Source organism: Lodderomyces elongisporus, chromosome 3 (assembly GCF_030384665.1).
Source record: "Lodderomyces elongisporus chromosome 3, complete sequence".
NCBI classification, from domain to species: Eukaryota; Fungi; Ascomycota; class Pichiomycetes; order Serinales; family Debaryomycetaceae; genus Lodderomyces; species Lodderomyces elongisporus.
Genome location: NC_083675.1, coordinates 2,109,864 through 2,125,755, shown reverse-complemented (window position 1 = coordinate 2,125,755; position 15,892 = coordinate 2,109,864). Strand labels below are relative to the sequence as shown.

The 15,892-nt window shown below is 37.4% G+C and overlaps 7 protein-coding genes across 7 annotated transcripts; 4 read left to right on the top strand and 3 right to left on the bottom strand. All coding sequences in view use genetic code 12, as the record gives it.

The window, feature by feature from the left end:
- Positions 1-405: 405 nt before the first annotated feature.
- Positions 406-3,668, top strand: PKH1 (serine/threonine protein kinase; the record flags this gene model as incomplete). The annotated part of the gene is made up of 2 exons (XM_061119434.1): positions 406-411; positions 435-3,668. The coding sequence occupies 2 exons, from the start codon at positions 406-408 to the stop codon at positions 3,666-3,668; spliced, it is 3,240 nt and encodes a 1,079-aa protein (XP_060975417.1).
- An 898-nt stretch (positions 3,669-4,566) lies between these two features.
- On the top strand, positions 4,567-5,504 carry RPL27 (60S ribosomal protein L27; the record flags this gene model as incomplete). Its single annotated transcript, XM_001525634.2, has 2 exons — positions 4,567-4,597; positions 5,125-5,504. The coding sequence occupies 2 exons, from the start codon at positions 4,567-4,569 to the stop codon at positions 5,502-5,504; spliced, it is 411 nt and encodes a 136-aa protein (XP_001525684.2).
- A 554-nt stretch (positions 5,505-6,058) lies between these two features.
- WRS1 (tryptophan--tRNA ligase) lies at positions 6,059-7,327 on the top strand (the record flags this gene model as incomplete). Its single annotated transcript, XM_001525633.2, has 1 exon — positions 6,059-7,327. One exon carries the CDS (start codon positions 6,059-6,061, stop codon positions 7,325-7,327), a length of 1,269 nt encoding a protein of 422 aa, XP_001525683.1.
- A 192-nt stretch (positions 7,328-7,519) lies between these two features.
- On the bottom strand, positions 7,520-8,035 carry PVL30_003094 (uncharacterized protein; the record flags this gene model as incomplete). Its single annotated transcript, XM_061119433.1, has 2 exons — positions 7,520-7,971; positions 8,032-8,035. The coding sequence occupies 2 exons, from the start codon at positions 8,033-8,035 to the stop codon at positions 7,520-7,522; spliced, it is 456 nt and encodes a 151-aa protein (XP_060975416.1).
- Positions 8,036-9,557: 1,522 nt separating this feature from the next.
- RIB3 (3,4-dihydroxy 2-butanone 4-phosphate synthase) lies at positions 9,558-10,172 on the top strand (the record flags this gene model as incomplete). The annotated part of the gene is made up of 1 exon (XM_001525631.2): positions 9,558-10,172. One exon carries the CDS (start codon positions 9,558-9,560, stop codon positions 10,170-10,172), a length of 615 nt encoding a protein of 204 aa, XP_001525681.2.
- A 196-nt stretch (positions 10,173-10,368) lies between these two features.
- DIS3 (exosome catalytic subunit dis3) lies at positions 10,369-13,341 on the bottom strand (the record flags this gene model as incomplete). Its single annotated transcript, XM_001525630.2, has 1 exon — positions 10,369-13,341. The coding sequence occupies one exon, from the start codon at positions 13,339-13,341 to the stop codon at positions 10,369-10,371; it is 2,973 nt and encodes a 990-aa protein (XP_001525680.2).
- A 603-nt stretch (positions 13,342-13,944) lies between these two features.
- On the bottom strand, positions 13,945-14,912 carry PVL30_003091 (uncharacterized protein; the record flags this gene model as incomplete). Its single annotated transcript, XM_061119432.1, has 2 exons — positions 13,945-14,741; positions 14,909-14,912. 2 exons carry the CDS (start codon positions 14,910-14,912, stop codon positions 13,945-13,947), a joined length of 801 nt encoding a protein of 266 aa, XP_060975415.1.
- Positions 14,913-15,892: the final 980 nt, after the last annotated feature.

Below are 15,892 nucleotides of genomic sequence, written 5' to 3'. Positions count from 1 at the left end.
GATTGCTGTTGTTTTTTTTTTAAAAAAAAAGAAAGTTTGTTGCCAAAGAAGTTCAGAAAGCAATGCACAATTGAATTTTGTCCACCTTTCCACATTTCCACTTTTATACTATTCCGCAATTGCATTATTACATTAATTATAAATATATATATATATATTTATATATATACCACTACACTACTAGACCTTTGCACCCTTAGGTTCATAATAAGCAAAAGATAACCACTCCTAGACAACTTTTATTACTATTACCGCCAATTTTGTTTCCTCTTCTGCCTTGACCGCATTTTTTACAGACACATATGTCCACTAGACGATCAGATTACGACTCGAACAACAACGCTACAAGTCTACAAGATTTGGCTGACGATCTTGATAGCGTTTTCAAATCTTATACGAACCAGAATGAAAGTGTTGAAAGCCTTAATTCTCAGAAAGATCAAGCTGGGTCTCGTTATATCTTTAGTTCGGCTCAACATGAGCTTCCATCGGTACACATTTCATCTCGTTTGTCGTCGCTAGGTAATGGAGATTCTGGGGACGACATAGCAAGAACTGCGCCGGGGACTCCACTGTCTATGAACTCTTTTGACTTTCGGCCCCGATACCCACGAGCGGTGACCAACTCCTCACTAAATGTCCTTGTTGACACACCAGGCACAGAATCAGACTTGAAAAAACTTGGCGAGCCAAGGTCTTTGCTTAAAGGTGGTGACAATAATTTAACTTCTGAAAAGCGTGGCGATAATGGCTCCCTTTCAGATAGTATCAACTCTGCTAGCTTGGCTCAGCCAAGCGATGCTGGAGGAGATGACACGTGGGCAAACAAAGGCGCCGCAGTTAAGTCAGTTTACTCGCAAAACGGCGAACCAGCTGTTATACGGAGAAGCGTCAATGATTTCAAGTTTGGGAAAGAATTGGGCGAAGGCTCATATTCCACTGTTATATTGGCTACCGATAAAATTACATCAAAACAATATGCGATAAAAGTTTTGGACAAGAGACATATTATCAAGGAGAAAAAAGTGAAATATGTCAACATAGAAAAGCATGCATTGAATAGATTAAGCAATAGAATGGGAGTCATTTCGCTTTACTTTACATTTCAAGATAAAGACTCTCTTTATTTTGTTTTGGATTACGCAGCCAACGGAGAATTGCTTTCATTGATCAAACAATACACTACGCTCAACGAAGAGTGTACACAACATTTTGGTGCTCAGATCCTCGACGCCATTAACTATATGCATGAGAATGGTGTGATTCATAGAGACATTAAACCAGAAAATATTCTTTTGGATGACAAGATGAGGATACAGTTTACTGATTTTGGTACTGCCCGACTTTTGGAGAAAAAGAATGACGAAAGTGAAGACTACCCGGTTGACGTTCGTGCGAAATCATTTGTGGGAACAGCCGAGTATGTATCACCCGAGCTACTCGAAAGCAAATATTGTGGTAAGCCGGGTGATATATGGGCTTTTGGATGCATTATTTATCAAATGATTGCAGGGAAACCTCCATTTAGAGCTACAAATGAGTATCTTACGTTTCAAAAGATTACCAAACTTCAATATGCATTTAGCGCTGGCTTCCCTAATATTATTAGAGACTTGATAAAAAAAATATTGGTGTTGCAACCATCAAAGAGGGCCACAATTCCTGAAATACAAAACCACTATTTTTTCCAGCTGAAAAATTTTAAGGATTTTGATGACATTTGGTCAAAGCCGCCTCCAGTATTAGGTCCTTATAAAATGACGGCCAAGTCTATGATGAAAGTACCCAATGCTATGAAAGTACCCAATGCGGTAAAGGCTATTAGCTCACCAAGCTCGAAGAAGAAACAGTCATCTACGACGACGACACGCGAAGCTGCACAACCATCTGCAAAAGCCCAAGTAACAGCCAAAGAATCAGAATTTGGAGCACCGTTAACCGCAACGGAAACTGTAAATCCAGCATCTGCAGCTGCAGCTGCTCTCAGAAAACCTCTGTCAGGGTCGGAAGTTAGTGGGTCAGATCCATCGACACTGAGAGATAGTTCCGCCGAGCCAAGGAGAACAGTAAAAACACAACGTCCAGATTACATTCCTGGTACTAAAATTTTACGGCCACAAATTAAGGGTCGACCATCAATTCAATCTTATTCACGAGCATCCTCCACCAGTACTGCTACCAATGCTGCCAACAATGCTACGAATAAGGAACGGTCAAATTCGACAGTGGTAACGGCTGCTCCAGATATAATGGATGTAACTCCACCAGGTGTTTTGGAAGCAGCTTGGGGTTCCCATCTTGAACATAGCGATGAAAGGATAATTCGTGTGGGCCCAGTGATTGTTCACAAGGAACAAGCCGATGCGTTTAAAAGCAAACACGACAACTCTTTACGAACAATCTCCTTGGGTGCCACAAAGTCTCATCGCAGTAGATCTGAAACTAGCCTTTTATCGCAAATGGTTAATGGAGTTCCAGTTTACACTAAAGAAAATACAGATGAAACTGTTGCCATCTCTGAACCGGAAGAAACCAATTTCCTTAAACGATCAGCTAGCAAAAAGAGCAAAAAGAGTCTGGATATCGAAAGAACGCCATCCACAAATTCCAACAATAGGTTGACAAAACACACTTTTTTTAGAAAATTGGGTATTACGCATGGTGATAAAAAGGACGACGAAATGGAATCTAGTAACATGTTTTCTTTAGACAAAGCGCAAACTGGAACAATGGTGATCACCACTCACGGTAGGGCCTTAGTGTTTGCAAGAAAGGATTTAGAATCAGAGTATAAATTGATATTGGCCGTGAAGTTGAATTTTCCATTCATTCGTATCCAGGAGTTGGTTACATCTCAAAATAAGCTATCGAAATTTTTACCCACTGTGGGTATATTTGTCATTTCTGCAGTCGAGCTGGTGTTTGTCTTTGAGGTAGAGAAGTTGGACGTTAGCCACTGGATTGATGCATTATTGAAATCAAAGTACAATGAAATGGAAAGAGATAAATTGAAAGCAGCGGCAGAAGCTGGTAAAGACAATCCATCGCTGACTAAATCTGTGCCTGCGGCCGCGCCTGCACCTACACCTGCACCTGCACCTGTGCCTATGGGAACTGCAAAAGAAGCGCGTGCCAAACACCAAGAACCTTCTCCTACTTCCAAAAAGAAAGAAGTTCCTGCTAGGATTCGAAACGTGGAGACGATACCTAGCCTGAAGAATCAAAAAATGAATGGTGAATCCAGGACAAATGCAAAGTCACAAAGAGTTTCTCCTGACCATTCAGCGCTGACAAGTATGCTTAAGAGTAGAATTCAGAGATCAATGCCACGAAGGAAACCACCGCCAGTTAGTCCGCCAAACGAACTAAATGTACACACCGGTCTTCCGCTGAATTCACCGGAAACTGGTTATCTACATGCGGCCCAACTAGCTGTTTCGCAGCACTCTCACATGCCAGTATCAAACAACCGCCGTTCTAGTTTTACAAAAGAGAATGGAATAAAAGCAGACTTGAACAGGTCTATGGCGAATGCTAGTAGCAGTACTGGAGGTAATGGTGGTGGGGGTGGTAATAATGGATCTGGAGGAGGAAGATCAAGTACTCCTACCCTGCCTGTAATAACAGGTCTGAACTCCAAATTTCTTGCGCGTAGTAGTAGAAAATAGACCTGTGTGATTTAAAAAAAGTAAGATCTTATAGACCATTTTATAGCGCTTTAAATGCATTACTGAACCAGAAGTCGACAGTGTTTGTCTCCAGTTTCTTCTCTCTGTATGAAACGTATTTATTCTGTCAACTAAGAAGTTGAAGGTATAGTCTCACCTTCTAGTTGACAGAATAAATACGGTACCAGAAAGGGAACTTTTGGGAGACAAAGGGACTGAAAATTGTAAAGCATTATTTTAATCCTACAATTATATCTAATAGAATGCATAAAGATCTGTTTTCAAACCATTAATGTAGAGGCTTGGGTCAGAATTGAAATAAAGTAATGAAAAGAAATTGTGGAAGAAAAGAAATATGCGAAACTGATAAAAAGGAAAGCAGAATACTGAATATTCAATATACTAAGTTGGCGTAAGATTGTTCAATTCTAAAAATACGCAAAAGAAAAAAGAAAAAGTGTCTTATTAATTGACGATAAGGATCCACCTAATACTGGATATGGAATGGGCTAATGCTGGTGATAGCTTAATGAGTAACTTCGACTGCCAACTGTCGACTGCCAACTGTCGTATGTCGTATGTCGTACGTCGTGTGTCGCATGTTTTAAATATTCATAGAAAACTAGTTGCAGGTAACTTTAAGAGCGAGAATAGAGTAAAGTAGAAAGTGTATACAACAACAATTTTTTAGTAATACCTCATTAGGGCTTGACCCTATCTTCTTACAGTCACGTGGGTCAAAGATGTCTGGAAAACAATGCGACATAAAGAATAGACAATTGTGTTGATGAGTGTGCGAAACTACTCTCGTGCATCAAAAAAATTTCAGACGAGTGCAATTAAAGGTAATAACGACTCCAGTACTTACTTGAAAGCTCGCTAAACACATATATCCACAATGGCTAAATTCATCAAATCAGGCAGAGTTGGTATGTAGATTATTGGAAAATTACGGATGGGATGTTAGTGGAGACTTCATAATTGAGAAATACCAAGTGGAGACTACGATTTTTTGATGTTTTGAATGGAAACATCTATCAACAACTTTTAATAAGATGATAAGGACGAAATACTCGACAAGAACCAAAAAGGAGTGAAAAGGAAAATAAGATACAAGCTTATGATGATGAGAATGGAGATGGAGACGAAACATGGACTTTGACATCAAAATAATGATGATAATAAAAAAATTTGGATAAGCAGTCATTAGAAGTTGTGGGTCGTTTGTCAAGCTTTTTTATTTCAAGGTTATTGAATTTTATTTTCAAGTCAATAGACTCCCTTTTAGAACGTATTCTCAGCTACGTTTCGTTTTGAGCTTCACAAAATCTTTAAAGATGGAAATTAAAGCAGATGGAGACCCGAAATGAAATGGAAACTGAATCCCGAACCAAAATCAAAATCAAAACTAAAACCAACACTGAGCATTAAATACTAACATTATTTATTCTTATAGCTATCATTGTTCGCGGTCGTTATGCCGGTAAAAAGGTTGTCATTGTGAAACCACACGATGAAGGTACCAAGTCACACCCATTCCCACACGCCATTGTCGCTGGTGTTGAAAGAGCTCCATTGAAGGTTACCAAGAAGATGGACGCCAAGAAGACCGCCAAGAGAACCAAGGTGAAGCCATTTGTCAAGTTGGTCAACTACAACCACTTGATGCCAACAAGATACTCATTGGACGTTGAATCATTCAAGTCAGTTGTTTCCTCAGAAGCTTTGGAAGAGCCATCACAAAGAGAAGAGGCTAAGAAAGTTGTTAAGAAGGCTTTCGAAGAAAAACACCAAGCTGGTAAGAACAAGTGGTTCTTCCAAAAATTGCACTTCTAAGTTTTTCCTGTTCTTTTTTTTCCATTTTGTTGTTTATACAAGAATGGGAATTGGAAGAGTAGAAGGAGAGGTTATAGAAGAGTTTACGATGTTTGTGGGATAATGTACGAAAACACACAAAAAATGTATAGTATACGTCATTTTGTTTGAATAAATGGGTTCATCATACGTCAATTTTGTCGTTATTCGATTAAAAAACAATGTAATCTGTATCTTTAGTCTTTAGTCTTTAGTCTTTAAACCGACCATAGTCTCTTGTGATTAACTAATTATCTGTGTTTGTTTTTCTTTTTTTTTTTATTATTTTTCTTTTTTCATAAAATGACTAAACGAATAGCTTGCACAATCTTTTTTTTAATAAATATGGTAGCGTTTCTCGCTGATTAAGAATTTATGTTGCAAAGATGATCAAGAGATTCTGCCAAACCACCATGCAAACTTGAAATAACTACACGCTTGCAATCTTTGGAATATAGTTAATTTTATCTTTGATCCTCATAATTGGGAGAAAAGGAAAGGAAAGAGAAAAGGGTACGAAAAAAAGAAAAAACAACATGTCATTGAACGAGGCAGTTGCAGATTTAAAAATCGAGGATAAAGAAACAGAACAGAAAATTACACCATGGGAGGTTGAAGGTGCAGTAGTTGACGGAAAAGCTCAAGGGATTGATTATGACAAACTTATTCAACAATTTGGTACCAAAAGCATTACTCCAGAGACTTTAACAAGGTTCAAGGAACTTACTGGAGAAGAGCCTCACCCATTTTTGAAAAGAGGAGTGTTCTTTTCTGAGAGAGACTTGCATCGAATACTTGACTTGTATGAACATGGTGAACCTTTCTTCTTATACACAGGTAGAGGACCATCTTCAGATTCCATGCACTTGGGTCACATGGTTCCATTCATTTTCACTAAATGGTTACAAGATGTCTTTGATGTTCCATTAGTCATTGAATTAACTGATGATGAAAAGTTTTTGTTCAAGCAAAAATTGACCATTGATGACGTTCGAAAATTTGCTGTTGAGAATGCAAAAGACATCATCGCAGTTGGATTCAACCCAGAAAATACTTTTATCTTTTCAGACTTGCAATACATGGGTGGTGCTTTTTACGAAAATGTTGTGAGAACATCTCGTCAAATCACTACTTCAACTGCAAAAGCTGTATTTGGATTCACCGACTCTGACTGTATTGGTAAAATTCATTTTGCCAGTATTCAAATTGCCACCGCATTTCCTTCTTCCTTCCCCGACGTATTAGGCTTGCCACCAAAGACACCATGTCTTATCCCTTGTGCCATTGATCAGGATCCATATTTTAGGGTGTGTCGTGATGTAGCTGATAAGTTGAAATTTTCAAAGCCAGCATTGATTCACGCCAAGTTTTTCCCAGCTTTACAGGGTGCATCAACAAAGATGTCTGCATCAGATACCACCACTTCGATCTTTATGGACGATACACCAAAACAAATTCAAAAGAAAATCAACAAGTATGCGTTTTCTGGAGGACAGGCGTTGGCTGAGGATCACAGAAAGTATGGAGGTAACGTTGATGTGGATGTCGCTTACCAATACTTGTCTTTCTTTAGTTACGACGACGAGAAATTGGCTAGATTAGCAGACGGTTATAAGAAAGGTGAGATTTTGTCAGGAGAAATGAAGAAAGAGTGCATTGGAGTTTTACAAGAGTTTGTAGCTGCATACCAAGAACGTAGAAGTAAGGTTGATGAAGCTGTCGTTGACAGTTTTATGAAACCACACAAATTGGTGTATGGCCAAAAGGATAGAAAAGTTGCTCCAAAACAAAGGCAAAAGAAATAGACTACATATAAAGTAATCAGCATTAATAGATTGATTTTTATGATTTATCTTTATCTTACATTTCTTGTTTGTTTGTTTATTTGTTTGTTTGTTTGTTTTTTATTATTATTATTATTATTTAATTAATTCTTCAATTTCGTTCGTGTTTCATTTTCATTAATGCATTATCATTCATTCAAGCTGCCTCTTTTTTTAAAGAAGCTTTTTAACATTTTCGAGTACAAACATTAGCCTCTCAAAGTCGCTATCTTCAACTTCTTCGCCGTTTCCAAACCATCGTGATCCAATGGTTACAATAGTTTCCTTTGGTTTTTTTGTCTGCACTAGTTTTGCGACTTGAGCAGCTACAATGGAGATTTTCATATTACTATAATTCCCTACAATCAACTCTAGTTCACCGCTTGTGTCGACAAACCCCAGACTACCATCATTCTTTTCTTCTTCTTCATTGTCATCATCTAAGTCAATTCTTGACTCATAATTCATAACTTTTCGAGTCGGTACTGGTGCTCTAAAACTCGAGTCAAGAATCCCATCTATTGAGATATTGATGATGACTTTATTTGCAAACTCCAACAAGTGGAAGTGGAAACTGACTTTTTCTTCTTCTTTTTTTTCTTCCTTCTCCTTGTTTGCAGTAGATCCTAGATTCACAGTGAATGACTTACTAAGACCCGATGGGTCAACGCATATCAGTTGGTTACTCATTAAACTCTTTGTTACTAATAAATTAGCCCCAATAACAGAAAATTTATTTTTGAAGGTAGTGGTGGTAAAGCGATTGATGAGAGTGGGCGTGTGACAAAGCGATGGCGATTGAACGTTGTGAAAACTACTAAACTAGTTTGTCCATATAATTATGGAGAATTGCAAATGTCTATTGTTTGCCAGTTGTTTGCTTTAATGACTTATTGTTGTATTTTTCAGTCTCTCGCTGTGTGTGTGTGTGTATCTCTCTCTCTCTCTCTCTCTCTCTCTTTCTTTGTGTGTCTCTCTCTCGCTTTGTCTTTTTATCTTTTGGCTCTTTGAATTCAAATTTCATTTATTTTTTCAAAACTGATTGTTCCTCGGCCTCGCCAATTGCTAATCCTTTGAACAAATGGTAATTTGACTTTTCCGATATGGACTCAGCTCAACGTACTCTCTTCTCTTCCAACAAAAAGCCCCTATTAATAGTGACCGACTCGGGAGGGGGTAACATAATGGGTTTCAGATGTATATTTAAATGAAACAATAAATTCACCATCTATTGTTCATTGTTTATATACCAGTCCTAACAATTACACTTGAAGTTAGATCCAAAGTTGTTGTTATTTTTGTAGTTGTTTTCATTGTTTGTTGTTACAAAAGATAGAAAAAAAAAATTACTTATTGAGTTTGAGCTTTTTATTTTCTTTTTTATAAACCTTTGAACTGGCTTCAGTATGTTGCCAAGGCGAACCGGACTTTGAAACGTAATGATGAATCTTTTCAAGAACGGTAATCAAAAGCCGAAGAAACGATTAGTAATTTCTATTGGTGCTATTTGCAATTTCTATTGTGCATTTGCTAAAGGGGAAAGCCTCGATTAATAATGAACCAGTAATAAGATTAGTCAGCCGATGCGCGAAACGACCCTCCACCCTCTCGTTCTAATCCGTGGCTTTACGCTTCTTTTCCCTTCCCTTTTCTCCCCTCTCTGGCTCCATCTCGTCTTCCCCCCCCCCCCCCCCTCTACATAGTGCGAAGACGGTAAATATGGACACTGCACCGCGTGACACAAAAAATAAAAAAAAAAATCAGCTCTTCTTTTGTTCCAGTGCTCCAGGTTTTGAACATCCAATTTTTCATGCAGATTGAATCGGGACTTGCTAGTCTAAATTTGGAGCAACAGCGTTCTTGATCCATATATAAACTGTTGGAATTGGAAACCAAAAAGAAGAAATCAAAAAATTAAAATTTGCAATCTGTCAAGTACAAAAGAACTAGAAAGAACTAAAAAGTCCATATACTTAGCTTTGCTTTATCTTTTAGCAGTTTAAATAATAAAAAATTCATATATATATTTATACATATATATATATACAAGAAGTCAATAATCAATAATCAACCTGATAATTACTAAACAATTTCAAAGAAATCCATATATTTTTTGCAAGCTATTATAGTGTGGATTGTTGCAATTGAACCTACAAACGATTAACCTTTTTCACTTTACACAATAGAATTCTTTTAACACATTCTTACAAATATGAGCGAAATATTCACACCAACTGAACAAGCTTTGGAAGCGTTCAAGAATGGAGAGTTTTTAATCGTGATGGACGACGAGGATCGTGAGAATGAAGGTGATTTGATTATTTCCGCAGAACTTATCACACAGCAAAAGATGGCTTTTTTGGTACGTCATTCATCGGGTTACGTTTGTGTGCCGCTTTCAACTGAACGAGCTGACGAGTTGGATTTGCAGCCGATGTTGAAGAATCAAACTGATAGACACGGTACAGCATACACTGTGACATGTGATGTTTCCGAAAATACAACTACAGGTATTTCGGCACATGATCGTGCTTTAACTGCAAACGCATTGGCAAATCCAGGATCAAAGCCTGTTGATTTTATCAAACCAGGCCACGTTTGTCCCTTAAGAGCTGTCCCAGGCTTACTAAAGAAAAGAAGAGGTCACACGGAGGCTGCAGTACAACTCTGTGAGTTGACTGGCTTGCAACCAGCAGCAGTCATTTGTGAATTGGTGAGAGATGAAGATGGATTGATGATGAGATTAGATGACTGTGTAAAGTTTGGTAAGGAACACAGTATTAAAATTATAACTATCAAACAACTAGTGGAACACATTAGTAATTGAATAGAAGTATTATAGACACTTTCATTGTAAAAAAAAAAAAGAAGAAGAGAAAAAAAAGATAAAAGGAAAATAAAAAGAAGAGAAAAAGAAGAGGATAAAATAAATAAGAGACAAACACTCACCAGTCGTAGTATTGATCATGCTAAATATATATATATATATATATATATATATCTTGTACTATAATATATGTTACTTATTTGAGAACTAAATGGACTTTTCTCTTTCCACTTACTTCATCCTTTATCGACTTAACATCAACTTTCACCTTATCGAATACACCAACGGTTCGGTTTTTACCCTCAAAATCAACAAATTTAAGTTCATACTTGTCTTCGTCATAGCTAGCACTATTGACGTCACCCATGCTGTCCAATTTAATCAACGCCTCAACTCCAAATTTGGGCACCAAGACCACAATACCATTATTGAAACTTTTGATAACATATCCTTCTTGTTCAGACTCATTATTACGCATCACTTGTCCAACATAATATTCAATACTTGCCCTTCCAGCAAATTGTGCGTTTCTATGACGTTTATTAATATTCTTCACAATCATCTCCATCTTGTGCTTATCGCGATGACTCAAATCGAGATTCTCGTACCCGATGGCACCAGCTAATTGTCTATGTGCAACAACATCACAGTATCTACGGATTGGTGAAGTAAAGTGCGTGTAAATGTCAACTGCCAAACCATAATGTCTAAACTCGGGGTATCCATAAGAACCAGAGGGAAAATATTCTGCTGCCATCATGCATCTCGTAGACATGATTCTGATCAATGTATTGAAATATGGGTCAGTTGGATCGATACATCTATCGAGCGAATCAGCCAACGCTTTTGATGATTCTAATGAAATTGATAATCCGTTTTTACGCACATTCAACATATCATTCAAAGTTTCGAAATTTGTTGCTGGTGGAGCAGCATGTCTTCTCAACATTGCAGTCTGTGGGTATGCATCATATATTTTTCTAGCAACTGAGATATTTGCAAACAACATAAACTCTTCAACCAACGAGTTTGTTTCTAACAATTTCTTGATTTCAACCTCTTGAGGATCCGATGTCTCGCTGTCCATATACACTTTTACTTCTGGTGAAGCCAAGTTCAATGCACCTGCATCTATCCTCTTTTGCTTCAATTTTTTGGAGAGCCTGAGTAATATCCTCATTGATTCAGTTAACTCGTCTTTTTGGGTCGCATCATCAATACGAGCCTGGGCTTGTTCGTATGAAAAAGCTTGTCTTGATTTGATGATTGATTTCATAAACTTGACATTGATAATATTTGCCTCGGCATCAACTTCCCAAATGACACTAAATGCAAACCTGTCAACAAATGGCTTCAAAGAGCACAAGTTGGTACCCAATAACATTGGCAACATATCAATTCTCTTGTCAACAAGATATGTTGAAGTACCTCTTGAAGCACCTTCTTGATCTAAAGCAGTACCGGCTTTGACAAAGTGTGTGACATCAGCAATGTGCACACCAACTTCAAAATTTCCATTAGGTAACTTTTGTGCATGCAATGCATCATCAATATCCACACAGTTTGGTGGATCAATAGAACACACTAACTTGTCTCTCAAATCAACTCTTTTTTGCAATTGTTTATCGGTAGTATTTGTGATATCAGGCACCACCCAGTTGTCACCCTCTTTTGGTAAACAATCCAACACATTTTTGGAAAATGGACGATACTCAACATCGTGCTCCAACAACAAAGCTTCAGTCTCGGCTTCAGCACTTTCAACATCACCCAATGCTCTCACGAAATGACCGTTGGGGTATTTAGAGTCACTAGGCCAAGAGTCAACCACAACAACTATTCTTTGTCCCAAGTATTCTTTCGCCTTTCGAGTTCTTATTCTGATTTTCGGTAAAGTCTTGTCCATCAAGATTACAAAGCAGCTCTTAGCTGTATTTCCTGTATCTTCAGCGTTAACTGAAGAAGGCGCAATTTGGCCAACGTAGTATCTCCAGGATCTTCTCATAATACCAACAATTTTTGCTGTTGGTTGAAGTCTTTTTTCGTCGCCAGAACCACCAGACCCTCTTGTAGTTTTCATAGCCTCTTGTGCAAGCAACAAACGCTCTTTGTCGGATATGATTCCTCTAGATGCTCCTGTTGGGCCGTCTACCTCATCATCGTCACCGTCATCTGCGTTATCATTCGATCCAATAGCAGTCTCCTCAATAATTGTTGTGGATGGCTCCTTCCATTTATCCTTTGGTAACAACTCCACAATGACAGAATCTGAATTAAAGGCCCTATTCAAGTTCTTGGATCCCTGTATGAGCAATGGCTTTTTAAAAGCAGGGATATTGACTTCACCTTGCAAATAATTGTATGTGGAGATATTTAAAATACCTTGATAAAGTGTACCATTTTTGATACCGGCCATGATTCTCGCGTTGGAATAGTATTCGGGGAACGAAGTCTCGTCATACCCCTTTTCGAGATCAGTTCTGCTAAAATCTGTAGGAATAAGATCTTTCAAGTCTTCACCATTAGGAAGTATTTCCATGTATTCCAATAATGACTTTACATTTAATCCATCTGCTTTGGCTTTGTTTCTGTTATCGGCATCGTTACAAACATATACGATTTCGATCTTTGGCAAGTGCCCCTTATACCAACTAACAACTTTTCTGATGGCTCTATCGTTTCTATCGTTTATACTTTCATTCTTGTTTCTGTTGATATAAGTGGCCTCGTTGTACTCGTTGTGAAACACGATAAATCTCTTATCCTCCAGCTTCACCAAGTTACGCAATCGCTGGTATATTGGAAATGACCTGTTTTTAACCTCCTCCAAAACAGTTTGAGGCACAATGACATCGTAGAAAACTTGGGTGTTTTCCAACAAGTCGATTGCATGAAGCACAATGTTCGTGTCTAATACCACATAATGCGGTTTCTTGTCTATGGTCTTTGCCGGAGTGGAAGAAAGAATAAATTTCGGTAATTCTCCCGATGCATCAGGTTTGATTATGTGTTGGCACTCTGTACATGCCAAGGAATAGCAAGGGATATCGTTTCTCAAGTAATGTTCACGAACAATTTTAAGAGCACCGCCATTCCGCGATCTCACAAATACTTTTGATGTCACACTCAATCCACTAGACAATCGTTTCCTATGGTTAACTACTGACATTTTCTCTTTCTATATTCTATGCTTGTCAAAATCTATTAATATGTATAGATATTTGTATAGATATATATACTAATATATTTTACAAAGTTGATGAAAGGCAAAGTAGGAGAGATGGCGATTCAGTTATTTGGTTCTCACTCCAGAGCAAAATGTATCGCGATGATTGAGATGTAGATGCAGAAGAAAAAATAAAACAAAACAAAAAAATAAAATAAAACAAAATATTATAGAATATTTAAATACTTATGAATATATAGATCTAAGTGATTATATATTTCTTTATATATTTATTTATATATATAAATATAAATATACAGAGCCACATAAGTAGTGCTCTTGATGGCTTTCTTTGGTACACACTAAAGCAAGCTTTTGTTTGAAACAGCGGTGTGTGGGTGTATAGAGTGGTAAAATCGGTACATGGGCTTTGTCGCCTGCATCTTACCAGCAAAATTTGCTGCATTGGTATGTGAGTACCCAACATTAGAATTAGTTTATGGACCAAAACTCGTTGCCAGTAGTGTAATCCGTCATTTTGTATCATATGTCTAGCGTTTGTAAATTGAAAAAAAGAAGAAGAAGAAGAAGAATCCAAAAGAGAGCTCAAAAAGTGGTTGCAACCCCTGTTATAGCATCATTAAGTATCAAAGTCGTGAAAACATCGCCATCTTCAATGCTCTCTATATAATCAAGTCTATATGATGGTGGTGGTTGTGGTTGTGGTTGTGGTAATGGTAGTGGTAGTATTAGCTGCGGTAACAACTGTGGTAACAACTGTGGTTGGGATTGTGCTACAAAAGTGTTGAATTTTGAATGCAAAGGAGAGATTGGTAGGTGGTAGTAAACTGGAGAGATGAGCGATACTCTTTGACACAAGCATAGTGACTCCATTGAGAGAGAGGAGGAGGAATCAAATTCTAACTTGAGATTGGCAGAAATAGAGGGCAGCAGAACATCTTGTTTTATGGTGAATTTGCTCGCGGCATCGGCAGGATATAACGAGTTGAGAAAAGCTGCATCGAGTTGACGAGTCAGCTTACGGTAAAGCTGTACACAATGTGGTTCTTGATGATGGTTTCGTTGCTGTTGCTGTTGCTGTTGCTGTTGAGTAAATTGCTGCTCTTGCTGGTTTTGATGTTGTTGTTGTTGTTGTTGCTGCTGCTGCTGTTGTTGTTGTTGAGAACATTTGCTGATTCTCTCCATAAAACCATATCTCTTGCATTTTCTTTTGTGAGTTTTAGATATTCTGCGGAAAAACTTTTTGAACTTGCTCGCTGACCTTGTGCTCTTTGTTCCACTTAAGGGCAAGGTAGAAGTTATCGATCTAAAATTTCGAGGATGTTTATCATAACCATCTTGATCATCCTCACTGTCGCTAGCAACCCTTTGGCAGTCATAGTCTGTACATATGGCCAGGGTGGAAATATTCGTATCAATTGTATCAAATTTGATTTGAGAAATAAATTGCTGTAGCCATGTATCAAAAACACACATTGAAACGTCAACACATTTCTGGTTTGAAGTATAAAGTTGTGAGTATCTACTAGCAATTGTTGGGTCCTTCAACTCATCTAATGTCAGTAAATCAATTATTGATGCATTGACGTTGATTAAAGGAAGCATTTTGGAGGATAACTCAAAAAAAAACGAAGAAAAAAAAAACAACTAATCAACAACAATAACAAAAAAAAAAAAAAGAACCCCTCTGTATGATACTAATTGTTTCAAAATTTGTAGTTTCTTGTTGTTTATTTGTTTTGATTTGATTCTTTTTTTTATCTTAAATAAAATGTTTACATCTTTTGTCTTTTGATTCTTTATTTAAATCCTTTGGAGCCTACAGCAGTGTGGTGGGTGAGAGAAAGGATTTCGCAGCAAATTGTACCAAAATTATGGTTTGCAACCAAAATTAAACTTGCAAATTTCGCAGGAAAGAATAACCAACTACAAAAATGTTTTTTTTTTTTTTTAACTTACAATATATATTTCACAAAATCTCTCTTTATTAGAAAGCATACAATAATAAAAATTGGGTTGTATTTTCTTTTGTTTTTCTTTTTATTTGTTATGGCAGGTAGCGTTAAAAACTTACCAATCACAATCGTGGATCAAGGTTCAATTTCGCACGACCTGACCTCTTTATTTTCTTTATTTTCTTTAGTTTCTCTTTGTTTTTCCTTATTCCTTCTCCTTGTTTATATAGAGTTTAACTACAAAACTACATACACTGTTTGTTGTAAATCACACAGATAATTAATTTTCTCATGGGCTCTTCTCTTGAAACTTAAAAGACTTTGGAACTTCCTTGTATTTCCTGACCCTGATCTTGAACTTGTTCCCGTTTCCAATGTTTTTTTTTTTTCTTTCTTCTATTTTTCAACTAGATTCGGTGTAGATGGCCTCGGCTGCCAAGGTCCATTAACTTGTCGTGCGAAAATGAGAATGTGCGAGCGTGCGAGTGCGCTAGTGTGGAAGTGTTAAAGCGTAACAAAAAAAAAAAGTAAAAAAAATAATAAAGAAAGAAAGCAGTTAGAGAAATGGAAAATTCCAA